The sequence below is a fragment of the Pelmatolapia mariae genome, linkage group LG13 (genome assembly GCF_036321145.2).
Source record: "Pelmatolapia mariae isolate MD_Pm_ZW linkage group LG13, Pm_UMD_F_2, whole genome shotgun sequence".
Classification (NCBI taxonomy): Eukaryota; Metazoa; Chordata; class Actinopteri; order Cichliformes; family Cichlidae; genus Pelmatolapia; species Pelmatolapia mariae.
The window spans coordinates 3,191,307-3,218,912 of record NC_086238.1 but is presented as its reverse complement, the minus strand read 5'-3'; the positions used below and the strand labels follow the sequence as shown (position 1 = coordinate 3,218,912).

Here is a 27,606-nt window from a genome sequence, read left to right as displayed (position 1 = left end):
TGAACAAAAATGGAACACTCACATTCAGATTTTGGTTATTAACACACTCTTTTTCTTTGCTTTAATGCTGAATACAAAATGACCAAAGAAGAAAACTGTTATTGCCTTTTGATGTCATCTTGTAGGAGGCCATGTACACAGATAGTATTTGATGGTATAACCCATTTTTGAGTTCTCTAGTGGAGACTGGAAGACTTGTATCTACTACTGCAGGAAGTTGGTTCAATATCATCTTGTGTTATGATTAAGGGTTTTTTGATAAAGTCTAAAAGATGCAGATGGTAAAATCTACTTGGGTGGGCTCAGTTCATTATCAGGTTGTGCTGTATATTATGTACCAATTGTTGTTAAAGTAGTCATGAAACACAGTGATAAAACATCAATTTTGCAGTTTTAGAAGCCAACAAATTTCTATGCTATATATGTTTAGAAAACAAATGAAGATTCATACAGATGTCTCCTGCTATATATCAGTAACTTAAAAGTACCTTTTAAGGGATAATAATCCAGATTATAGATTCAAGAAAAACATAATAACCAATTCATTTGAGTTCTAAAATGCTGGTGTGCTGTCAATCTGCCACAAGTATTTTTAAAAACAAGTTGGATACTAATGCAAGTCTGGTCCGGCTGATTCCTACAGAGGTGATGAGTCTGCTGCATGATGGCAATGAATGTGATGCAGGTGCAATTCCAAACCAAAGTCATCCATTTTGACAGATATTTTGACCTGGGGAGAACATAATCTTTGTACAAAAAAAAAATGTATAGAAAGCTAGCGAAGTAAACGAGAAACTGTTCAAGGCACATTTGAATTTCCACAGGCGTCATTTTGCAGAGGCATATTAAGGTATTGCGACTGCCCCTGCCCACAAAGAAGTGCAAAATCTTGCCTCTTTGGTAGCATCACAAAATCTTTGAGGCCATGACGGAAAAACATTGGTGCAAACACAAAAAAAGGATTAGAGTTCCAGGAGACAACAGGAGTCTTTTTTGCGAATGGAAAAGCAGAGAGTAGAGGGTAAAAATGAGTCCCCCCCCCACCAAAAAGTAGATCCAAAAACAGTTAGTAAAAAAATGCTACGTCTGCCGGGTTTCTAGGTCTACCACTCTCATTTTAAACCTGGGTGTCCTGGGTGTTTGTATTGCCTTGTATCCAAATCCATCGCCCAATCAGTATCAGCAGTAGGCCTACACAGATAAGGGTGACAGGCTCCTGGTGGATATGAGGCACTATGTTCGGCAGGAGAACAACCGGTCTTGGTGCCCTCTGGAACAGAAAGAACAGAGAGAAGAAGAGATATTTTAGTTAATGACAGTTGTGCTTCATAGAATACACATGTGGCTGCATTAAAATGTAACAAAAACTCAGTTATTGAAACAAAAGCTAACTCCTTGTTCTTACTAGAATATCTTGTTGTATATAGGTGGGCTTATATAAAATCAACCCAATGCTCCATGAGTTGGTTAACAAGTCTGGTGTTACTTAACTTTGCTTCTTACTGAGTTATTTGACAACAACAACTCTGTTTGACATGTCTTAAATATTCACTTTAGAGCTTCTTGATGTGGAACTATAGACTAATCATTGTCTAATCAAGAGAAAAAGGTAAGTATTTTAGGGTGAGGGTGCTTGATGCTAATCCTTGTGCAAGTAATTAACAAGAAAGTATTTATTGTATGTAGTTTTATATGCCTTAACTTAATAAAACTGTTAAACTGTTTTATTTAACAACATGTACAGTAAAAATATATATGTATATATATTTATATCTACATGAAGAATTTGCATTAGCATTTGCATAGTGTGTTGCCATATCGCAAAATGTTCTGAGTGTGCAGTGATGTAGATCAAAAGCTCATGTAAACACCCTGTGATCACTTGACGTTTTAAATCAAAGGGGCAGACACCTACTGTATGTTTACGTCTACAGGAAGCACGTAAGTATAGTTCTCAACATCCTGCCACAACTCTCTTTTTACTCTCTCCATCTCCAGGTGTGAGTGCATTTTTGAATGTACGTGTTTATATGTATATGTCTTTTTATATTTTGGGTTCGTATGAAAGCTTCTGATCTTTCTAGTTCTGACTTTTTTAAAATCTTTTTTTACATGTTGCATGACAGCAGAATTTATACAGTTGATCACACCCTGAGACTACCTTTACATGAGAGCATACATACACATTCCCGGAACAAGGAATGTGGTACTGTAACAAAAGCTGTCACGGTCCTTTCACTCCAGCACACACTTTTAATTAACAGCAGCTAACCTGAAAGTTTGCTGCAGCTGATATTAGCAGCACTTCAAAAGCCCCATCTACTGCCCAATACTGCCTGATAAACTCCATGTTACCGTTTGAGAAAAGCCCACAGCAGATGTCAAACATTAATGCTGTATGTATTCTACAGTGACAATGAAATGGTTCAGTACAGGAATGTATTAAAATGGTAATTTAATGTTGCACTTCCATACAGTAGTGGAAAACCAAGCAAGATACAAAGATGTGAAACAGGAAAACCTCTAAGGTTAAGTTTAGGAAATGCCAGATACATTGACTGAAACTCGACAGCAAGTGCCGAAATGCCAAGCATAACTGAAGATGATTGGTTTGATATAATCTGAGCACAGAAGATGTTTTTACAAACACATATTGTGTAAACTGTTAAAATAATAATAATAAAAAAATACTAATGAAATTAGTTATATTTGTCTTCTGCTACTGTTACATTTCATAGAGTTTCTCAACTTTTTTGTGAATGAGGGTGTGCTACTGTACTCCTAATTAGTTAATTGCTTTATAAACTGTTCAGTCAACTCTGCTAAAAAGAGAATTGTCAATACAGCGAGTAAATTAAGTACTGAACATGTCACCAATTTTCTATGTATTTGTGCTGCTGAACACATGAAGAAAGGGAGGTGCAACAAAGCATGCAAAGTCATGACACCAGCTGAAATCTATTAGTAATTAAAAAGCAATCCTGCCAATTTTTGCAAATTAAAATCAGCTGCTTCAGTCCCAACTGATTGGCCTATAAAAAGGTCTCATTACCAGGTGTTACACAAGAAACCTCTTGTGATCGGTAAAGTTACCGAGCATACCTTTGTAGCCTTGATGTTGCGAAACATTCTGATGGTGCTGGTTACAAAAGAATTTCTAAACTACTGAAGGTTCCAGTGAGCATTGTTGGGGCCATAATGTGAAGTTGGAAAGAACATAATTTCACCGTGACGACCACAACCAGGTGCTCCCAGCAAGAAGAATGAAAAGAGTTATCAGAATGTTATTTAAGAGCTAAGGAACATATGTGGGGAGCCACAGGAAGATCTGAAATCAGCAGGTATAATTGTTTCAAAGACAAAACAATAAGTAATGCATTCAGCCGCCATGGCCTGTGTGCTCGCACACCACGTGAGACTCCATTGCTGAAGAATAAGCATGTCGAAGCATGTTTAAAGTTTGCTGAACAACATTAAGACAAGCCTGTGAAATACTGGGAGAATGTAGTCTGGTCTGAGACCAACGTTAAACTCTTTGGATGCCATAATACACACAAAGTTTGGAGAAAATAGGGCACTGGATATCAACCCCAAAACACCAACAAAACAATTTCACTCATAACTGAAGTTTAGAGGTGGGAGCACCATGGTGTGGGGCTGTTTTTCAGCATACGGCACTGGCACATAATTGAAGGAAGGTGGAATGGAAAAATGTACCATGATATTGTGATTAAAAAAATCTGCAGCAATCTACCAGGATGATGATGATGTTGAAGCGAGGGTGGACCTTTTCAGAAGGACGATCGTCCCAAACACACTGCCAAGGAAACTCTCAGCTGTTATCAGGGATTCCCAGGGAATGGCTCCCAGTAGTCCAATTCCTTGGAATCGTTAATTTGCCTGCCTATTGATCCCGCTTATTGGTTCTTGCAGTCTCGTTACATTTAGCTGATTTTAGTTTGTGTGTAGGAGGAGGAAAATAGTGTTGCAGTCTGCAGCATGGATATGGACATTACTTTTATTTTTATTGCAGAAAAGGATGAGAGCGTGATGGTAAAGTGGAAACCGCTCCAGGACAGAAACAACTGCCTTATACTTTTAACATAACTTTGGCTCTTTGCAGGCACCTGTATAGATAGCATGCTAACGCTAAGCTAGCCAAGAGCCCAGGGTGATGTTAAAGCTGAGTAAATGCGGACCCCTGCACAGCACCGTGATAAAGTGAGCTATCATTTGTGGTGAAATCAGCCACTGCTGTTCAATTTTCTACAGTAGAATCACTGTGGCGATCACTCTTTGTGCTGATTTTAATATTTGATTTGTGTTGTCAGCTTTGTGTTCATACCTAAATACTAAGAGTAAGCTCACACGTGTCTTCATTAGGATAGAGATTTGTGCTGGTGTGCAGGGCTGTAGCCTCAGGTTAATGCTGTTAAATGGTAATTATGACACCTTTTAGAAATACATTTCCTGAGGAAACTGGTGATGTGTTCAATACTTATTTTACTTGCTGTAGCTCCAGTGACACATTCAAGCATTATCACAATGTCAGGCTGAATTTGCTCAAATTTTCTTTTTCAAATCATTAAAAAATAAAAGTTGAAGCAGACAAGCTGAAAGCTGAGTCTGGTTGGATTTTGGGTGCCCAGTCCTCTTGTCTGCATGTTGTAACAGAAATCACCTGCCTTGTTTCACACTCTGCCCCTCAGCTGTCTCAATTTGTAACTCCTTGCCTCAGTCATCTAGATACACTTGGCAGGCTTTGACTGAAACAGGTGTTTTCTTTTCTGTACAGTAACCCTGCAGCTGATAGCTCAGTGTCTTGGCCTCAGTCCATTTCTTCAGCAGCAGGAAGAGTAATAATCTCCCTGGTCAGTAGAAGAGGAACACATCCTCAGGGTGGATGCTCAAAAAAAAAAAAACTCTCTCCAGAAACAACAAGGTTCCTGTTACTGTGGAAGGGGATCCCCACAATGAAAATTATGTAGTAACTTGTGTACACAGAAAGCCATTTTAGACAACAACAACAGAAACTTTAGCTACTTCACTCAGACACAATGTTGTGCAAGTTACTGAATGTATTTTCTTCACCCAGTTTAAACCTATTTTAAGAATAAAACACCTGAGTAACTGAATCCTCTCTTATATAATTAACAGCTGTAAATTACAGCCACAACTACCTGGAGTAGCTAACAGTGGATGGCTTTGGTTGAACTGCAGCTTTCAGGTGTGAGTTTTAATGAGTTCCGTTCAAAATGTTTGCTTAATGCTTTTAAAGGAAACTGTCTGCCATACGTGAATCATTTAAAGAGCAGCTAAGGAATTTACAAGGGTAGGAAGAATTTTTTTTTCTCCCTCACGTTGTGGCATTAAGCCTTTCAAATTTATCCCGGATGGACGGACTGTGCAACATCATCCAGATATCCGCTGGCACAAAATAATGCTGCCTGCCCCAGGCCACACTGTACTCTGAAAAACAGGATCTTTACAGATGCAACAGGGATATAAAAGCTGTGTGGTTTAATTTGAAAAGTGAGCCAAAAGCCACAGAAGCCCCTAATGCCAGAGGAGGAAACAGGTGAGGGGAACACTAGTTAACCCTGAAATGAATCACAATGTGCTTCTAATTCCACATCTGGCTAAACAAACAAGCAAGTTAGATGACCAAAGAGCTAGCTTATTTGAAGAAGACATGACCCTGATTTTTACATTGAAACAGTTATGGCAGGTGAAGGTAATGGGGTATAACTTATCAACCGTAGGGTTAGTTCTGGCAGGCAAATCACCGGTACCAGCTGATAACATTCCTAGAGCAACTCTCATGCAGGTTGGTGTGCCATTTAAGACAGCGGTCCCCAACCTTTTTTGCGCCACGGACCGGTTTATGCCCGTCAATATTTTCACGGACCGGCCTTTAAGGTGTCGCGGATAAATACAACAAAATAAAACTAGTACCGGTACCGAAAAAAATAAGATTTATTCATAACACACGTGAAAAGACCCAGGAAAACCGAGTTAACGATAAAAACGATAACAAAATAACGCTGAAAACCGATAAAAACCCTGAAAACCATACATTTCACACCTGAGCCTCAACTCTCGCGGCCCGGTACCAAACGACTCACGGACCGGTACCGGTCCGAGGCCCGGGGACCGCTGATTTAAGATATCTATGCATATAGTTTCTGTAGTTGGGGTGGCTGTAGCTCAGCAGGTAATCTGCTAATCGGAAGGTTGGTAGTTTAATCCCTGGTGGCTCTAGTTTGTGTGCCAAATATCCGACAAGATACTAAGAGCCTGGATTGTTGGAGCACCCACGTTGCTCTCCAATGCATCCTTTGTGAATGTTCCTTAGATAGGAAGCACTTGTATAGAAAAAGGTGCTTATGCAAATGAGACAAGTTATATCAAGTGCTTTGACCTCTCAGGTACAGTAGAAAAGTGCTATAAAAGAACTGATCCATTTGCCACTTACATCCCAGCTAATGCTCTCCCCACTTGAGGCTTTCCGTGTGTGGGTATAGAAGGGTGGGAAGGCCACAGAACATAGCAGTGGTGCCAAATATAAATTGCTGTAGATGGAAATAACAATCCCACTTTACTAACTTCTCCTGACAGAAATGCTCTCAAATGGTAACGGCAATCTGGAGACAATCACTTGGAAGATGTTAACATTATATCTGTTAAATATTATCCTGTTAGCATTGTGGTGCTAGCATTTGGGTTGAAGTACCCTTGTGAATAGCTTCACAGAGCTGGTGGGACTGAAGACTTAGTTTTATTATCTGTCAGTGGTTTAAATCAAATTTACCATGACAGAGGGGAAAAAAATTGCACAAATCTCTGTAAGGCACATCTGGAAAAACACCTTATTCTGACAGGACATGTGATACTTTTTCTTCCTTTGTGGATTTTTCCTCTAGTAATCATCACTTTATGAACTTTTTAACTTTAAATCAACAATTCAGCTACACCAGTGTAGGAAGTAGCCGATCACCGGCAGAGAGTCAATACAGTAAGACTGATTTCTCTAAGGCTCAGTTTCCCTGAATGTCATCAAGGGACTGTTGTATTTGGCGGCAAAGTGAAGAGTAAATTCTCCACATGTTGATTTTTTTGGCAATTTAGTTTCATCTCCGCAACCTGAAAGTCTGCCATTACTATATATCAAGACTCTTGTCTTGAGTGAAGTTAATACCCATTAATTCAGCCTCCCCTTTCATTTGGCAGCACACAGGCATCAAAAATTGGCGTCTCACATCACACATTACCGTTAGAGCTTTGCCTTTGTTTATAGTAGAATATTACACTGGATTTCAACCCGAATAAGAACTTTTGTAAAAGCAATAAAGAGTTGCAATTTTCCTTCGGCAACTTATTTTCTCTAGGCCTTCAGAGATGTTATTATACCTTCTTGTTATGGAAACAGTGAGATTATTGTTATTATTGTTAATTTGCTTGCAGCAATGTTTATCATGTTGCACATTAGAGACTTGTCTCTCCTCAAAGCAGCGTTGGAACACAGACACAAGGTTTGTGGGTTTTTGTTTTGTTTTTTTGCTTTAGTTGGCAGCGTTTCTGCGCTCTTTCGTCACCTCACCAACCACTGTAATGATCTGACTGTCATGATGGTCTTCAGCTTGCAGAGCAAGGGAAGGGCTCCTGTTGGCAGATGTATGAGTCTCGAGACACAAAGCAATCTTACTGAAAGCTTTTTTCATTACAACGTTTTATTTAATGATCCATTGATGTCTAGATACTATTATAATATATTAGCTGTTTTTGGTACATTGAAGAACATGGGTTATGTGGTTTATCAAAACCAGTGCAATGAAAAACAGGGAAGCTCAACAGGAACTGCTTGGATTCACAGCATGTGAATTTATTCCAAATTAAGGATTTGGATTAATTTCATATCCTGACCAAAAAGGCCAAAATGCCACTTCTGAATGATCTTCCAAATCACAGTATGTGCTGATCTATAGTCATGCTTGGCTGCAAATGAAAGCTGAGAAACTATGAATGACAACATAACAGGAGGATGTGGTGTACCTGAGAGGAGCCTGTATGCAGACTATCTAAAACCACCTCTCATTGTTATCAAATTAACTGCATCTAAGCTATATTTAGAACTGGACTAATAATACTTTATTTGATAACATGCATGCTGGAAGTTTCTTTACTTTATAGAGTTCAAAGAAATAGTCTGCCGTTTTGGCAAACAGACTTGTTTGCTTTCTTGCTGGCAGTTTGATGAGAAGATCAATATCAGTGTCATGTCCATGCTTTGAGTATGAGAGCCGAACGTTTTTAGCTTTGCTTATGATAAAGAACAGCAAACAGTGCTTTACAATATCACATATCAACATGTTTTAACTACTTTCTTTTGCTGTTTTAACATTACTGTAAATCCAGGGATATACCAATAAACATCTTAAATCAGAAACACTGTGTAGACAACAGGGTTGATCTGTTACTCTGGACGATTGGTTGTATTTCACAGTCAGTATAAGAGGTTTGATTTGCACTGCAATCAGAAGCAGATGTATTCCTTTAGCTGGCAAACTGCAGGCTGAGAGACAGACATGAAGCCAAAACCAGTTTCCCAAAAAACTTTTCATTTTCAAGCTTACTGTATACCTCAGGATTACAGAAAGGAAACACACACATGCACACCCAGACACACATTGGTAATTCTCTAATAGTTTCCTCATTTGAACTCTTACCTCAAATAACCTCATCCATCATCTGAGAATAGAAAACCTGCTGCCACAAATCATTTTCCTGCTGTCACTGCAACTCTGCAGGCTCCTAACAAGTAATTCAAACAGCACGTGCAAACACACGAAGGTACCACCGTGTAGAGTGCATGCATTTGCCCACACACACCCACAGTAATTGCTAGCGGGATGTAACAGCAGGCAAAGTGTGACAAAGATGCCAAAGGACGAAAAGCCAAACTTTCACAAAAACAGATTCAGAAAGGCAGGAAGTCAGCCAATCATCGGCAATTCACCAGTCAGGCATTTAATCAGTAAAAAAACATAATTCAGCCCATCAGTCAAACAAGATGATACAATTCATCTACTTAGAGATAAAACAGTTTATCACAATTACTGCAGATTCTTTCATGTTTGCACAGGGAATTATTTTGGTCTGTTTGTTTTGGGAAGCCACAGGTAAATGAATCCTTTACTGTTAACATCGTGCCTTTTAAAAATGTTGCTTACATTTATGTTACTGTATAGTTTGATTTGATTTCAGCTTAAAGGAGCGACCAGTTTAAAAATTTTCATTGGTGATCTGAGACTCCAACATTGTTTTCCACTTTTGTATAACACTAGTCTTTTCTTTTTTCCCTTCAACATCAGCACAATTAGCAAACATGCATGAGTCAATCTGCCAGTTTTAGAGCACTAAAGGAGATTTGAAGTCGAGGATTCCCCACAGGCTCTTGAATGCAGCATATTTAAAAACCTTTGCAGTGTTACCATGACACTGAGAAATATTAAAAGTTGACCAGATGCACTTTTGATCCAGAAATCTAAAAATTGTGGATGCAAAAGGTGATCCGAATGAAAAGACAGCCAAGTTGTGCGCATTCTGCAAGTGATTGTTTCTGCCCAAAGTCTTTGAAGACAGACATCTCTGATGCAAGGGTTTTTAAGTTTCTCATCTTTCTATCTTGCTCTTCTTCTTGCCTCGTTCCTTTCACAGTGGAAACATTGAGTCAGCCACTTCCAAAGAGCTCGTGTGATTTTATTTGGTTACCACAACTTACTATGCTGCTTCTCAAAAATAGCTTTCAAAACAAGGCTACACTTTCAACCACACACATACACACACTGATGCACACAATGCAAAATGACTCAGGTTTTGCTACATTATTTTTCTATCTACTGTTACCATCTCTGTGGTGTCTGTGCCACTTTGAATTAAAGTGTTTTTCTTTTCTTTTTCAGTTGTTTCTCTTTTTTAAAAAAAAAGCTTTAAAACAAAAATATGCCATGGGTCTTACATGCATGCTATAGCTTCACTTAATCACATACCATCGCTAAAATAAATGTCAAATTTAAGTTCTGAATGCAAAAGTACTGCAACCAAGTATTAACAAGTTCCTTTTCCTGTAAAAAATGTCTTTACTGTCGGCTGGAACATCTACTCATTGATCTTGCACAATCTGTCCAAACTGACATTCATAGAGTTGCACTGGGAAATATGCATAATAACGGCTACAAATACTTGCATAACAATGCCCAACTCTTGCTACTGAGTTGAAAAATTTAATTTTTTTTCTGTGTGTACTTGAATAATGCGTGAAAGGTTGGGGTGTTCTGAATACCATTCTTTTGAGGGCTTTAGAGAGATGGTGGTATTCAGAAGCAAATAGTTATCATAACATTAATTCACAATTATTGCTATATTTACAAGTAAAATTATTCTTCTGAGAGAAAGCTCGAAGCACCAGATTGGGTGAACATCACAATGATGCAGTTCTCTGCTATCTCACTTGAGAAACAGAGGGAAAGCTGTGCTAGCATTGACCTAGAGATTTTATGTTATCCTGAGGGGGGTAAAAATTGATAAAAGGCCATGATAAGTTGCCAAATCTTGCAGTAATAAGGTAAACTGAGGTGTGGTGTTGACTGCCATGACTGAGAGAAATAGGTGATTATGCATTTATAAAGATTTATATTAGAAACCTGAAATTAGTCAATATTTCAAATGAGTCAATAGTGAAATATTTGAAGCACTCAAATAGAAAAAAATGTACTGATGCTGAAATAACTTTCCTCTCTCAGTGACTACTGTCCTAGTTTCTTTGAAACTTTGAGACATCAAAGTTCCTTCCGTTACAAGAGCTGACAGCAGAAATTTGTGTTAATGGTGATTAAGTTCAGAAAACGCCTTTAACAAAACAACTGTTCAGCTAGCAGGCCATAAACAGGCAGAACCTACAGCAGGCACTGTTTAGTCACAGAAACAGTGCTGTAGGCAAACCTAGATGGTTAAGCAAGGGTTAAAAATACTGTCCTGCACTTTGTCTTTCATACACATTCAATCACTCTCTCACACACACAAATACAAGCAGCCAGCCAGTGACACCCGACTGGTCCAGAGTGTTCCTCAGAGTTATTTCTGTCTTCAGGACAAAGGCTTTTACCTCTTACTGAAAGACAGTGTGTGTTGGGAGTTTCTGTGAGCGTCTGTGTGTCTGTGTGTGTGTGTGTGTGTGTGTGTGTGTGTGTGTGTGTGTGTGTGTGTGTGTGTGTTTGGACAGGATAATTAGACCTTGTGCTTTGCTCCCTTAGAGTTCTGTAACCGCAGGTTTGAGCCATAATGAATCTACACTGTCACGGACACTGGGCTGTCGCACCACACACACACACACAAACACACATGGGCATGGACACCATTTTGGGCATGTTCACAGAAGTCTGAAAACAAACATGCACACATTGTGTAAATGTTTGACAGAGAGAGAGAGAGAGACAGAGAGCAGACAGAGAGAGAGAGAGAGACAGATATAAAGACAGGGAGGAAGAGAGAGAGAGATACTGGATGGATTAACTGAGGGCAAAGGAGAAAAAGCACAACTGAGTGTGTGGAAGATTACTAAAAAAAACAAATGCTTACTCATTACATTTGAGATTATACACTGCTGCATATGTTTTCCAGAAAAATAATTAACCACCATAATATAGTATGGTTGTATGGTATGTTACAGTAGTAAGTGCTTTTCAAATTTCCCAGGCAGTAAAGTGAACTAAACCCAGAGTCTGTGTCAGTGTAGCGTCTATATGAGTCACTCTGCAGTCTGAAGTGAGGCAGACTGTTTCTTATCCTTTAGGCATCTCTTAGACTTCAGGCAATGAAGTCGAATAAAGCTCTTCTGTCAACCTTAGCAATGCTGGCAGCTAAGTGTTCAAAGGCAATGTGATACGGGCTGATAATAATGTTTTTCATTTTGAAGCTAAAAAGATAATAAATTCCCCTATTAAGTATAAAATTGTGCTAACTGGGTTCTGCTTTCATAGATATTTCAAGACACCTTTGGATCAGTGACTCGCAATCCTAAATTGAAGAGTGCCAAAGAAGAAGGGTTGTGAGATGAATCTAAACAGGGTGGTTGGATGTGTCATTAGTTTTCCTGATCATAACCCAGAGGTCTGAACAGCTTCAAGTTCAACTGTTGACCTGGTGGTAAGAGTTTAAGTTCATTCTAATCTTTCTTATAACTGTTATAATGTTTCACACATGACCAGAAACGTCATTCTAATAACTATAGAAGAAAAGAGCATATCAGCAAAGTCACATAAGGATAGATCATCTTGGAACCGTGATTTACCAAATGTGACAATCCGTGTACCATGTACCAAATTTTGTGGTGCAGGGTACATAGGAAATTTTGGTAAAAAACAAACAAACAAAATGTCAGCATTTTAGATCTGCTGGAAGAAAAGTTAGAGGACCATCAACATTAGTAGAAATCATTCTCTGTGGAGCACGTAAATGTGCAGAAAAGAAGACTGGTAATTTGATCTTATATTTTCAGATGGTTTTATTGGATCAGTAGAGATCCAAAAATGTATGTAAAATAATGCAACTTGAAGAAATGCTCACAGCCGGCTTGGCATTTTTGAGTTAAGGAGGCTGGAAGTGAAAACTGTTTTAGTTTTAAGGAACAACAGGTCAAAAGGGTGTAGGCTTTAGGTTGCAGGCAGTCACACCACATGCTTTAATCACCTCAGTTCAACCCTTGTCTAGCCCGGCTGTACTGGAGCCAGATGATTCATCATTTACTGCTGTGTCGGTTTGATTACGGTGTAAAGTTCATGGCAGTGCTGAAGACTTCTTGATATTTTCTTGTATTCAGAAAACTTCCTAAAGTTCAACTCTCCAGGTCACTTCAAGGATGCAGTCCCACCAGGATATCTCAACGCAGACACAGCCACTCACAAACACTCAGATAAGACATGGGTATTGAGGGATGTGAGAGAACATCTGTTGAGAATTTGCTTTCTGAATTACACGAGAATGAAGTGCCATTTGAGTTCACCGGGTTGAACAGGTGACTCATAATGCAATAAGGCTATTTTAGAGCCTGCATGTCTTCCCCCTGCTCTCTCTCCCAGCTTTCCTGTCATAATAAAGGCTTAAAAAAAAACCCATAAAAAGAATGCTAAATGTAAAACTTCAATATGTGAAGTGGTAATAATTCACATTATTCAGATAGATGGATTTAATTATCTTTAAAAAATGTCTTGTTGCTGACCTTCTGAAATTGTATGTATTTTGAGTGACCAGTAGGACATACTATGAAGCATGCTCAACATAGCCAGGATTTCTTTGTATCAGCTGGCTTGAAAAAGTCTAAAACCTAGTCAGAGAAAATTGGTATGGCAATGGTAGTTATCGGATTTGTTTGTTAACTCAGGCTTTCTGCTTTAGGCTCTTAGTGCGCTCACATAAAGCAAAGCTTCTGATGGGTCATTTGACTCTTCTGCACAAAATAGATCAACTGAGCACGAGGTGCTACAAGAGGAACGGGTGATAGATATCTATAAAGAACAGAAAAAATATAACAGTAAAATACAACCTTGCAGCTGCAAATTAGACAAGAGAGTAACGCTGCAGAAAATCATTAATTTTATCAATTAATTGTCATCACAAACTCACAGTGGTAGAAAAATATATCAACATAAGTTCATATGTTTATTTTACTTCTTGGTGCACTCAGATGTATATTTCTAATGTTGAAACGTGATGCATTTAAGGCTGATCAGTGTACTCTTATTTCAGCTACTGTTCTGTTTCATAAAGATGCATCCACAGATAGCACGATCTTTTTGTAAACCGCATATTTCTTGTAAGACTGCTTTCATACTCTCATCCTTGCAAAACTGCAAGATAACTATGATTAAAAACTGGAAAAAATGTCTCTGACAATCATTTCTCACCAGTTTCACTGAAACTTGAGCAGTTTCTCTTTCACTGTTTATTACAGCTGAATTTCCTTTTTCCTTTTTGTAGTTACCATCATATTACACTAAAATCAACATGACCTGTGGTTTTGCAATTGCATGCAATTTTTTAAATTAGCTATAGCTCAAGTAGATTAAACAGCACTTCACTCATGATCACCTCCTCCTATGCTTTCTTTAGTGGATAAAATCCAGACATCAGAAGTGTGCCTGTGTCACAGTCCTGGTTTTTGGAAACTAGAGCTAATCAAAATGAACACTGTTGTCTCAATATGTGGGATGAAAGGCGAGGGATTAAAACTCTGTGCAATCACCCATAAAGTGAGAAACCTGGTCAACCTTATGTGTAACCACACATGTGCATTTATACACTGCAGCATCAACACCTGGCAAGAGAACAAGGAACAAGTCTCCACGTTCCTCTTTTCTCCGTCTCATTATTGTTCTACAGCAAGAACAAACACACATGCACTCACTTTCTGGATGATTCTGCAACCAAGTTCACAGATGATTTCCCACTAAGACACACTGGAAAAAACACACGCACACCTATCTCTTCCTGTCTTCCCCAGCAGTGCGATAGTGTGACAAGGTGTTGAGTCACAGCCTTAACTCATTTTGTTCTCACATGTATCCAGCCTCTTTGTGTTTAAGTTTGTTTCGAAGCCGTTGAGGCCATGGCAGGCTCACGCCGCTGACTCTTATCACATACTAAATCCCAGCTCGTGGGACTGTTCACATATGGACTAAATTAAATACTTTCCCCGACGTTAGTGCACTGAGTTGTAATACTGTAATCTGTTAAGCTCTTGATTTCAACCAGTCTCGCCTACCTTAGTGAAAACAGCATAGTGAAATTATATTTTATTAAGGCAGATGGAGTTAATTCATCAAAAAAACCAAACAAATAAAGGTAAACTTTATCTCGTTAGCACTTACATTACAGGCTGGGTGCTGACATATTGTTTGGTGACGCTGGCTATAAAACTAAAGGGGCTGGAGGCCACTGTTCATGAGGAAGTACTTTTTGTATTATGTATGTTTCAGATGTTATGAAACAAAAACTGCAACATGGAAATGACAAAGCTAGTTCAGATACCATGAGCTCTGAGGAGAAATTAGTGAAGAATGAACCGGTAAAGCCATCCACAGTGTGTCTCTACTTTGCTGTAGAAATCTAGGGCAATTAATTCCTTTAGTAAATAATTTATATATCACACACACACATATCTCACACACACACACACACACACACACACACACACACACACACACACACACACAACACACAAACAACGTGAATGTTGCTTCTCTAAATCGTGGGTGTGTCAAGGCTATATACAGTCTGTCTTTTACCACAAGCACTGCATATTCCTTCATTCAACTATAAATCTCCACACATGTGCGGCATTAATATACGACTTAATGAACCGATCAGTCTTTCTAAAGTGGGCTATAGTAAGCTAATACTTTTGAGGAACATATAGAATCAATCCCACAAACTACAGCTCACTTTAACATCAGTAATTTAAAATGTTGATTAAATTGACTGATCAAAAAGTCAGTGTGTTTATTTCTTTAAGAGCAAAAAACCCCCTCCCAAACTGATAGTTATATCATAAGGGTATCTACATGCAATAGAACCGACATAGCCTATACTTTTTTTTTTAACATTAAAAAAGTACAACTTTATGTCACTTGCATTTATTTAAAAGTAAAATATATTCTGCCTCACTGTGTATCACATCCTGAGCTCCTTTGTTTGGGCCTTTTATCAGTCACAGCGCCTAACGTTTAACGTTTGACCTTCCTGTGCAAGCTACATAAGCTTCTGGCTTTCTTCAGTGCAACTGCCAGTTAGCCTAGTAGGTTAGGGTGAACGATCACAATGTCAGGGCAGTGGATAACATCCCCAGCCTATTTCTTTGTAAGTTTGTTAAGTTACCTAACACACATGCGCTCACTTTCTGGTTGGCTCTGCAATCAAGATAACGGAGGCACTAAAATACACACACGTTCCAAAATTGTGTGACAAGGTGCTGAGTCACAGCCTCTACTCTGTTTTCCTCACCATCTTCAACACTGAATAATGGAAATTGCTCACAGAGGATGTGAGAAACACCAGCTTTTTTACTGAAAACATTCAAGGTTATGGGTGGAACTAAAGAAAAGCAGTGTGGCATCTTCCAAAAAACATGACTCTCGTAGCTGAGTAACTGTATGGTCAGTGATTACAGCACTGACTAATTTAGGTTTGTTTAGTGTGTGGAGGATGAGACCTAAACATTACAATGCTGAGAAATATTAACAAAGGTTGAAAAATTTTTTAATCATCGATTTCTACATTTGTGCTGGTTTATATTACTAATGCATTAGCAGTTTACACGGCTGAATCTCTAATATGTAAGTGCAAGGTCACTAGAGATCAGATATATGTGTTGGTATGGCAAAAATGCAGAAGCAAAGTTGCAGAGAAGGTTCACTCTCTTCCTGTTTGCTGCTCATTAGTTACACAGACAAAAAAAAACTCAGTGAGTGAAGCAGATTTCTCATGCATCAAAAGACTCGAATGGAGACTTGCAGCTTTGTAACTGTTAAGCTTTTGACACTGAGGGAGTGTTTTAAGCTCCTTACTGAGATATAATAGGCCTGTCATGCATTTTTCTTGACTTCTATTTTTTAACCCATTTCTGTGATGAGATTAAAGTGAATTTAAACTAGATCATGTTTTCTCCTCGCTTCCTCTCTGTCTTCCCAAAGCTCCAGTCAGCTCTTTGATAGAGGAGTAAATAAAACCGCAGTGATGCAATATGCCGAAATATTGCCAAGGAAAAGAAGCCAAGAGGAAATTAAGTCTGATTACGACTTCACAACTGCACCATTCACAGGATTTATACTCCCAAGAATAATATGAACGTCTCTTTAGCAGAGCAATAGTCAGAATACTGCAACTGCAATCTCATGGCACAAGTACCGAAGCAAGTTAGGTGATAGGAATTTTCTTAAACCTGTATTTTTTGTGTGTGATTTGGCCTAAAGGGTATATAGTAGGAACTTTCAAGAATACTGTAACTGAAAGGCTAGAGCAGCATAGCATGCAGAAAATATTTAACATCTCAAATGCGATATATAGTAATAAACTAAAAAAGCTCTGATGAATTTCACCTTCGGCATTTACAAATACATCTATGTAACACATGTGTCTTTGTGTGCTGCATAATGAACTTCTTTCACTCTCCCCACATTAAAAAGTCAATTTGTACCACGAGGTTTTATTTTTGTTTCTTTTCAACTTCTGTAATCCTCGCTTTCCTCTCTCTACGCTTAACAGATCCATCACCTGCTCCTGCACTGTTGAGGTTTTTCTATCATTAGGCTGTTTTCCTGTTTTTTGGTATGTTTTTTAACTGCAGTGGTAACTGTGGCATCTGGATTTTCTGCAGATTCAGGCTGTCTGTTCGTGTAATACTTTGATCACAGGTCTTTTTATTTTTCTCAACCGAAGCAGAGTGGAAATGACCAGCTGCTAAGAGACTCTGATCTCTCTCACACACACACACACACATTTTGTCCTGTGTTTTTTTTTCCTTTCTTGTTTCCTGCCCTGCTAAACATGTGGTTCATTTCAGCAGCATCCAGCTGCAAATCTGGATTCACAGAGAAACACTGAATGAAAAAGGCAATTTTCCAACAGCCTATATATTTTTGAGTTTAGTTGCTGAGATGAGATGATTTGGCGAAAGTCGTTTATATCCTTTAGTTAAACGCAGTCTTGTCTGTCAGCTGATCAGCTTCACTACCACAGCTGCAGGGTGTTCAGCCTTCTGGTCAAGAGATGTAAAAATGTATCCTGCTGCAGGCTGGTTTTAACACACATATGACTTCTTTCTCTCTCTCACGCACACACAGGAATAGTGTCAGTGATCACTAACCCTTTGCAATAGGAGACGATTATACTCGTCTCCTATTCGTCTGAGCTGTTGTCCAAATGTCTCTGCCTGCATGTCCCCTGCTGCGTTTTGCTGCCACGTTCTAGAGGGGCTGGGTGACGGATCTGCAACACAAAGTAAAAAGAAAACATGCCATCTTTGCATATGATGATCAGGTAAACAACTGTTATACATCCCGTGTGTCAGTTCCAGGGTGCAACAGCATTAACTCACATGATCTTTCACTACATTTCTGAAGAGGTTAAATGCTCAAAACTTATCCACCGAGACAAAATATATGTTTATTTATGCTCCATATAAGTGAAGCATAACCAAAAAGTATTTGGAGCTTTATTTGTGGTTAGGGGTTCAGACTTGAAAACACTGTGAAACTTCAGCACAAAGATATTTGAAATATGACTTGTAAGATTAAGAGAAACCACAGAGGAACACAGAAACTGAGTGCATGTATTTAAATAGCTTTACATACGAGGTGTTTCAAAATGGCGGCTCTCTGATCGTAACTTATGTTAACAATAGGTTGCCCAGAAAGAAAATAAAGTCCTTTTGGGCATCACCGGGCACACGGCTCAGACTGTGGTTACACCAAATTCACTGCAGCCAAGCTAAGTTCCTTTGAGCTTGATTCACTTGTTGATGTTGAATCTTTAAAAAAAACGTGAACAGATGTAACAGAAAAGCACTCGGCACTGTAACTCAAACCTTCATCTTTTTTTTTTTTTTTTTTTTTTTTGGAGAAACTCATATGTAATGTGCATGTTCGGCTTTCCCGCCAATACATGACTGCTTTTATTAAAAAATCCCACCAATAAACTCCTTTTAATGGTAACATTTTGAAGAAACTATACGACAGACAAAGAAGAAAAACAATCAGAGTGTGATTCATAAAGTGAGACTCCTTTGGTTTTGACCCAGTTCAGTTTATTTGATGTTATAATCGATGCATGCTCACAGTGACATAATAAAAACCCCAGAGGAGATGTAAATCAGGGTGCTTATTCAACGAGGTGAGACAAAATAGGTAAATGACAAACATATTTGTTAATTATTAACAGTAGAGAAGGTTATCAGATACATTTAGTGCACTTTGAGTGCTTCATGGTGTTACAGTTGCCAGATGACCAGGATGAGGAAAAGTGCGAGTGTGTTCATGTGTCAGTGCGCGTGAATGTGTGTTTTCGTGGTTAATCTGTTAGATTTTCAGTCTGAACTACAGTACGATTATGAAAGGCTCTGACCTCTTACCGATCTCCGCTTATGACTCATGCACGCCATTATGAAACCCAGACTTAATATTTCTCACATCCTCTGATATTGACGAGACCAATACAGCAATGAATCCATCAAGCTGCTGACTGCAGCATCAGCAAGAGGGATTTTAATGGAGATATGGGCATGGAGCTACGCTACAATGCCTCGAAGTGTAATAAATGCTGAGTAATCACTGAATCTCACTGATTTATTCAGGTTTGGAAGCTACAAACGGTGCAGGTAGGCGATGCCAGGATGCTCAAGACATCAAATAATGAATTTTAAAACACAAAACAAGAACTCCTATGAAGTCTTGCATATGTTACTTGTTTCCTCCTTTCAAAGATTTCTGCACTGACGTCCAAGATGCTTTTAAGTAACACTGCATGTACGTAGCGGGTTAAATACTGTGTCATGCACGAGGACTTACTTTATCAGGATGTTCCTTTGACAATGACCACAATAACCAAAATGACAGTTATACATATTATACAATGATACTGATTTTGCATATTAGCAGTTCTAAGACATGAACCTGGCTGCTGTAATGCGATCTGCTGACAACCGATTTTGGCTCATAATCCGCAGTTTGCTTATGCCGAAGGGCATCCAGTTAAAAAGCAAAAAACAAATGCGAGCAAACAGTCGCATCTTAGGTCATCTTAGGTCAAAAGAGTACCAGAATAACCTGAATAAATAGTGAATTCCTCTAACAGACAGTAAGTCGGCTTTGTGCAGCTTAGTAACTTGAATTTCAGCTAAAGTTTATTTGTAAGATCAAAGCCTCAGGCAAAATCTATCTTTGTTCCATCCAGCCCTGAGGTTGTATTATAATTAGACTTTGTGTTAAGGACAAAAACTCACAAGAGGCATCTGTTTTGCTCTAAAACTGAAGAAACCTGACTGCACTGCGAGTGTCATCTTCCTGCTGCTGCAGGAGGAAGTACTGCGATGTCGAGCAGCAACAACAAGATAAACAGATCTTCCTTAAGCCCCTGCACTATATCTAACACACAAACAAGTTAGCAATCTTGATAAGTGAGACTTTTGTGTGTGATTGGGGGGACAATGTGTAACTTATTGCACAAGTCTGTTTGTGTTTATTGGTCCTATCTTGCAAATGCAGTGGACTGATTGAGATGCAAGTTACTGTCTGCATCTTACAAAAGACCTGCAGGCCTATTTTGGCTACTAAACACACATGCTGAGTCCTTTTTTGAGTGGCTTACTTAATAAACAACACGTAACCACACACATGGACTGCTCTGTTTTGACTGCTATCTTGTCTGTCTGGCTTCAGTGAAAGAGAATAAAAGAGACACAAGGCAATCAGCAAAGCTACTCGCTGCTATTATGAAAAAGAATAGCGACACATACAAAGCAGAGAATATGCTCAGGTTTTCGGAAGTTTTATTTCAGCCTTAGGAGATTACTTTGATATTTACAAAAAAATAAATAAAACCCCACTGTGTTTGGAAAAACAAATTGAAGGATTAAAGCTGAGATGTAAACAGAGGGTTGGACTGTAATGTAATGTAACCGCACAATTTTACCAGTCTGAGCAAAACAAATAGGTTTATTCTCATTAAGATGACAAAACAGCATTATTCCATAGAAGATTTATTTGCCTTCCACTGCAGCACTCTGTTAGTTCTTTTATCTGTTTTTTTTGCCAAGTTTTAACCTCCTGGCAAAGTTTTGTTTGTTACCAAGCAACAGGATGGGCAACTTTAGCCAACAGCATCACAACTAAAAGTATGAGCCTTCTGTTTTTAAGCTGTGCTGATGTAAACAAGCCCACTGGAGCACTATTTTAGACCAGTGATGCTGGAGGTGGCAGTTCTTTCATTTCTGTTTGGGATTGAAATAAACAGAAAACAATAAAAATAGGATCCAGGCTGTGATAACCGATAAAAAACATTTTGGGGAATCCCTCGATATGTGCTCAAAACCGTTGGTCATAAAAATGCTGTGGGAGTATACACTAAATATTTAACGTTTAATGAGCATCTAAATACAACGGTGGCACGAATGATTTGTAATGAGTTTGTGGTATAGAGATTATAAAACAATATTGGCACAACATTTTAATCTCCACATTTGAAAATAGTTTGTCATGATATAATCTAAGCTCATAACTTGCACTTCCTGTTTTATAATATTTAAAACTTTATCTGCTTTCATCTTTTATTTTGGCAATTTTAATTTCATTTTAAGCTCTTTGGATAAGTTAAACAGCTTCTACTTCTACTTTAGTACCAACTGAACATTCTAATTAACAGCTAACTGACATGTATTTACTTACTTTACACCTCAATCGATATATTAATTCCATAAAAGGGGAAATACATCAATTCTTAGTAACAACCTGCTAGCATCCTGAAGGCCTCAAATACTGCTGTTACCGGTATGTTTGTCAGAGGACATATGGATAAAGGTACTAGCAATAAGGGCCTCAATCCACACTCATCAGATATGCTATATGAACAAAAGTACCGGGCCACCTACTCAGTACACCTGCTGGAGCTGCTCGGCCATGGAAACCCATGCCGTGAAGCTGTGCAGTTATTGAGTCAGCAAAGAGTTGGTGACTTGTACACACTATGCACCACTGCCTCTGGTGACCCTGCTATGTAACTTTATGTGGCTGAATTGCTGTGGTTCCTGCACGCTTTCACTTTGCAATAATACCACTTACAGCTGATCGTGCAATATCTAGGAGGGAAGACATTTCACAAACTGACTTGTAGGGGTGGCATCAACGTAAGCTCTTTAAAACGACTCATTCTTCCACAAATGTTTGTAAAGGCAGGCTACATGGTTTGGTTAGGTGCATGCTTTTGTGCACCTGTACCAATGAGACAGAAAACACCTGGATTCAAAGATTAAGAGGTGTGGTCCAATACTTTTAGTGTCACGTTTAAACACACTAAGCCTTATGTTTCAGCATACTGAATTAATGTTGAGAAGGGACAAAGTTCTTCATCTTTTACTCAGTGTAACCGAGTAGTTTTGATGCCTAAACCTAACCAACAAGACTCCAACGCCAAATGGACACCTTTTCGGCGACAACAGCAGCATCTGAGGAGCAACAGTATTTCACACTGTGGAATGGTATAACCTGAGTCAGCATCAGTGCTGATGGAGGCTAAAGTATGACACGAAATTGGTGCAATTTGGAGAATCACCATGTAGTTCAGCTTATACACATTTTTTTTTTTGCAGAATGCAACCCTAGACTATCTAAAACACAACCTGACCTTAACCTTAGTTTATGAATCCTAGAACTGAGCATGTTCTTTGTCAACTTCTGCAATATAATGGGTGAGAGGTGGATCTGACTGTGAAACCCGGGGACACCACATGCTCGCTGTCATTCACACTTATGATTGACTTATTATTTATAATCAATGAGATTATCCAGGATGAACCCTTTTTTTTTACTCCAATAATGACAGTTTACAAAAACTAACTTTATTTTTTATTAAATGTGTCCTAAACTAGCAATTACCTCATTGGGTAAGTCTCTTCTGAGGTTGAAGAGCAAAAGAGCTGAGGCCTTTACAACTACAAGTTTATTGCCAACCTTCAGTTGCACCCCTACTGGCCATTAAACAGAATGCAGCTTTAAGGTACTTCTGTGTTGTTCACTTTTCAAAGCAGGAAACTTCGGCCATCTTTAATACTGTTAAAGCATGCAAACACAGCCCACTTAAATGTGACCAACCAATACTACTTGGACTACAAACTGAAACCAGAAAGATTCCATTACCAAATATCATGCTCAGCCATTGCTCAATGTTTGTGTGTTTCACATCTGCATTTCACCTGCAAGTTTGCTAAGTGATACTTAGCGAACGCTAAATAATGCTTACTTTGAGAAGTCAAGAGTCTTTAAGAGTACAGACTCAATTATCATTATGAAATACTGATACATTATGACTCTTTCACATCATTTTAAGTTTGACTAATAAAAGTGTTGGCAAGAATATAAATCTGACATCCATTAGGCGTGGCAGTAACGATGATGTCAGTAGAAATGTGTTTCTTTAGGTTCACTGACAGGTTCCTACATTGTGTGTGGAATAGTACACACATGCACACATTCCTGGGCATGGCCCTGTTAGTCTAGCCATGAGTCAGGACAACGTCTGAAACAAACCAACATCAGCAGGACTAACAACTCCTAACAGAAACATGGTACAGAATGGTCATCACTCATTACACCATTATGTGTTTGTCTCCCTCAAACCACCAATGCGAAGATGAAAATGACAAACCCTTACAGAGTAAGGGTGGGATTAAGACTTTGAAAACTAATGTGAATACAAGTTGTCACCGTTTCTGCTGTTTTTTTTTTTTTGGTTTTTTTTTTGTTTTGTTTTTTGCAAAACAAAATCACATCCAACCTATTGGATCCACATTTGTCCACAATGTTATAACCATCACTCACCCTTTGTATAAACAAGTCAACAGTTTCCTGTTAAATTAAACCTGAGAATGTTATTCAAATGTATCCTGCAGGTTTTAGAAAGGTTTTACACACTCGAAAGCAGCAGGCATTACTTGCCAGAAAACAAAGTACTACTACAGTGGAATGAAAACAGAGAAGCGGCAGAAGTGGATTTAGCAGCATGGAGGAGTCATTAGTGTGTTTTATATAAGCATGTTTCCACCTGGATTTGTTGGATTTCTCTTCAAGGGCCAACAGAGTAGCGCACAGAATATTAGTCAATAAACCAGAATCTCGAAAACAAAAAAGCAACAGCCTTACTCATGTGAGAATAGCAAGCATAGCACATCAGGGTAGTGGAAAAACGGCTCTCTTTCATGACTAAGCTCTAGAGTGAGAAAGGGGTGAAAACAAACACATCTTAAGTATGAAACTAGATAGAAAAACATCCTAAGTATGTTTTTGTTCATCTTTTCACTATCATTGGTAACACTCAACACCACCAACCGCCCAAAGCCCCGAATCTTTGATAGAGGAAACGTGAGGGAACTAGTTTTAGACTTCTATCTAGTTTCCTATTACGCTGCATACCCACACAGCCGTAGGAGCCAAGTTTTACGTCCAGGGTAGTCTTTATTGACTGAGTCAGGTCAAACTTTCCCCCACACCTATAACAGTATTAGCAGTGCTTTAGGCATTTAGGCAAATTCCTACACTTTAATTTGCATTCTTTATTGTGAGCATGAAAATTGTATTGTGTGCATGTCCTCTTTTACCATCTACAACAACAGCAACATCATGACGAAAGGCGCAAGGCGAGAAACACCTTTACCGTAATGGGAAGTACAGCCACCTTACATTACCAAATGGAGTTCCTGCATCTCAGTTTGTCACTCCATCACTTGGGAAATGACTTTACAAAAAGACACCTGAACCTCTTCCACGTGCGTGCACTCACATTAATGCGGTAGTTATACATGAAGAGTCTGTGCTCACCGTGTTGCGTGCCCGGTTCTTCACCGCGCACCTCACCCATGCGCTGCAGGGCGTGTATTAGAACCTGTCCGGTGAGGCTCGGGGTCTGTACCGCTTTGTCAGACATCACTGGCTTCGGGGAGAGCGGGGAGCTTGGCAACGAGTCGCAGTCAGACGAAAAATATCCACTGGAGGAACGGCGAGGGAAGCGGAATATCGTCCGGCTCTGAAAAACGTCAAAGCTCTTCGGGGTTCTGCACCAGGAAGGCGAATCCGGTTCTCCTCCTCCGGTAGAGCCGCGGTTTAAACGGGATGTTTGCGCTCCTGTGGCACCGACAGGTGGTAGATCTCCTCCGCTGGCCTCCGATGCTGTTACTGCGGTCGAGCCATCGGACGAATTTGGTGGTCTGTTGAATGAACAGAGCGGCACCGTCAGTTTGGCTGGTCATCCCTGTGCTCAAACAGCCAACAGCCTCTCGCTGTTGTTTCGTCTGGAGTTTCAGCCGCACGTATTCCAGCGATCCGCTGGCAGAACGTGACTCTGTTTCAAAATATCCCATCAGAACTGCGGGACTTCTGTCACTTAACTTAATTTTACACACGCGCGAACTTTTTTTTCTCCTTTTTTGCAAAATCATAGCAGATGTAACGTGCTAACAATAAGTGACTCTTATGAAACGGTACTGTATTGTAACTTACTTCTCTGTGTAGCTGAAACCCAGATAAGCACAGGGAGTTCAGGAGCGAGTGTTTGGCTGCGCGCTGAGCGTGTTCCTGCTCTGTGGCCCAGGTTTCCGGTCCAACTGGCTGCCCGGTGCGCCTCCATTGTTTGAAAATAAATTTGCTGATTGCGGCACATCTCTGTTTGCCTTATAGGAAAAGCATGAGGAAGCCCCAGAGTGACTTCAGCTGCGTCACAGAGAAACAGCCAGAAATAAATGCGCCGCAACAGACCGCAGTCAGCCTGCATATCAGCATTTTCAAATAAGTAAAATATAACAATCTTGAATTTCTGACATCGGTGCTTATTAACAGTTAATAAAGGAATTTGTGAAATCAAGTTCACTCAAGTAGTCTACTGGTTTCTGCAAAGTCAGTTTATTTAAGGTGATTTGCGCTGAGATAACAACGATTTACACGTGCCATTTTCCGTTTGGATTACTGAGCTTCAGACTCTCAATGTGACAGTCTTACAAAACAAAATCATGAAAATGATGTTTTGTTGCGGCGCTTCCTGTTTGTCCAGAATAAACTGCAGCTTCCTCGGCGCACGAATCCCCCGCTGTAATGACCTGTAGTGCAAGGCGTCTGCCAAAACGACCTGAAATTCTAGGCAGACATTTTTTTATTCGCCGGTATTCGCGCTTTTATTTCGCACATCTCTAATGTAAATATTCATCATAGCGTTGCTTTTAGAGGAGCAGAGGAGGAGCGACAACTGTGTGAACCGGGCGCGACGACCGTACTTCAACCATATGAAAATTTTTACTTTCCTTGTGGGTTTCAGTACAGATCCGAGCGCCTCCGGAGAGGCGACAGTTTGCGCACTAGAGAAATAACAGCGACACGTTCGTGCGGCTACTACGCCAAGAGGGAAAACAACACAGTGGGAAGGAAGCAAAATCCGCAAAGCCGGTACGAGAACACTAATTCGGTGTGTTTTATGTAGGTGCAACAGGGCAGAAGATGTAAGAAAATTCGCTCGACGACACGTCTGCACCGAAACTTTATGAACACAAAGAGGTTTCCGTGTCTTCGTGGGTGACGGCTGACAGTATCATCGGATAGAAGAAAGTGACCTCTCGGTTAACATATTAGGTTTCACTTAACTATTAAAACACAAACAGCAAAATAGCTGAGCGGCCGTGTGCGCGTACAGCATTACTCGCTATCCCTCGCATGGTTCTTCTGCAAAACCAAGTGGTGTCGTGCGCCATCTCCAGTCCTGGGAGTCTCATAGTAGCATGCCAAACATATCCATTAGTGTCCGTAATTGCCCATTATCACAAGAATTAATGGGAGAAAAGTTCAAGCCATCTAGCGGGAGTGGATAAAAATCTCCCACGCCGGCGTCATCGCCTGACAGTAGCCGGTAAGTAGAAACGCGGATGAACTCTTTAACCTCCCTTAACAAGGGAAAGATGAAACAAACAAACAAACAAAAAAAAAATCAGCTCTTCTGAGGAGTTTAAATGGAGAATTGTCGCTTAAATCCTCAACCCACTTAGCGTGTGCTTATTTCTTGAAAGAAGCTGTCGTCACTCTGTCGAGCAAATAAAACGCACGTTTTTCCCCTCTCTGCATCCCTGGGGACACCGGCATTCACAGCATCTCCTTTACAGTCAGCACAACCGATGTCGGGTGAAACGAGACGTTCACCCGTCTACAGAGTTAGCAGATTAATAAGCTGAAATCAAGCCAGCGCGCCGCGTTGCCAAATATACCGGCGGAGTCAGAGGATCGCTGCAAAATTCACACCCAAATCCAGATTAATGTAAAAGAAGAAAGTCCCATCAAACACGGGACGGTCGTTTCAAACACCCACTGCACTACTTTGGTAATTGCTTTAGTAACCACTTAGTAGACATGCGTGGGAAGAGCACCTTTGTTTAAAACACATTTTAAACAAAAATGTCTTCATGGTGACATTTCACAATAATATGAATAATTCAAATTTAGATCTACTGATTTCTAGATTTTTCCACAAATCTACCAATATACTAGGCAGGTGTCGGCTGTTTGCAACGTGACACCTGACACAGCGACTGAAACGTCTAAAGAGCACGTTTGTAAAGATTTGTGTATTTTTTTAAGTAACACACATATTTTTTGGAGCCCGTCTTTAAAACTCACCTTGAATGCATTTTAGGATCGTGCCTCTGATGGTAAGCCCTACTTCATAGTCCAAGTGAAGCTTAAAAAAGTAACATGAAAACACAACAAAAAAGAAGTGTTTTAATCAGTCTGCAAACCTGTAAACAAACTCAGCCCT

General features: G+C 39.5%; 1 protein-coding gene across 1 annotated transcript; it reads right to left on the bottom strand.

Annotated features, from left to right (window-relative positions):
- Positions 1-560: 560 nt before the first annotated feature.
- LOC134640286 (bcl-2-like protein 11) lies at positions 561-27,606 on the bottom strand. Its single transcript, XM_063491967.1, has 4 exons — positions 27,468-27,606; positions 24,636-25,021; positions 17,918-18,039; positions 561-1,270 (listed from the first exon to the last, which is right to left on the bottom strand). Exons 1-4 carry the CDS (start codon positions 27,476-27,478, stop codon positions 1,118-1,120), a joined length of 672 nt encoding a protein of 223 aa, XP_063348037.1. The 5' UTR covers positions 27,479-27,606; the 3' UTR covers positions 561-1,117.

Coding starts and splice junctions, on each gene's coding strand:
- LOC134640286 (XM_063491967.1), bottom strand. Junction 18,040..24,635: donor AGAACCGGGCACGCAACACG/GTGAGCACAGAC, acceptor TTTGTGTTGCAG/ATCCGTCACCCAGCCCCTCT. Junction 1,271..17,917: donor ATCGTCTCCTATTGCAAAGG/GTTAGTGATCAC, acceptor TTTCTGTTCCAG/AGGGCACCAAGACCGGTTGT.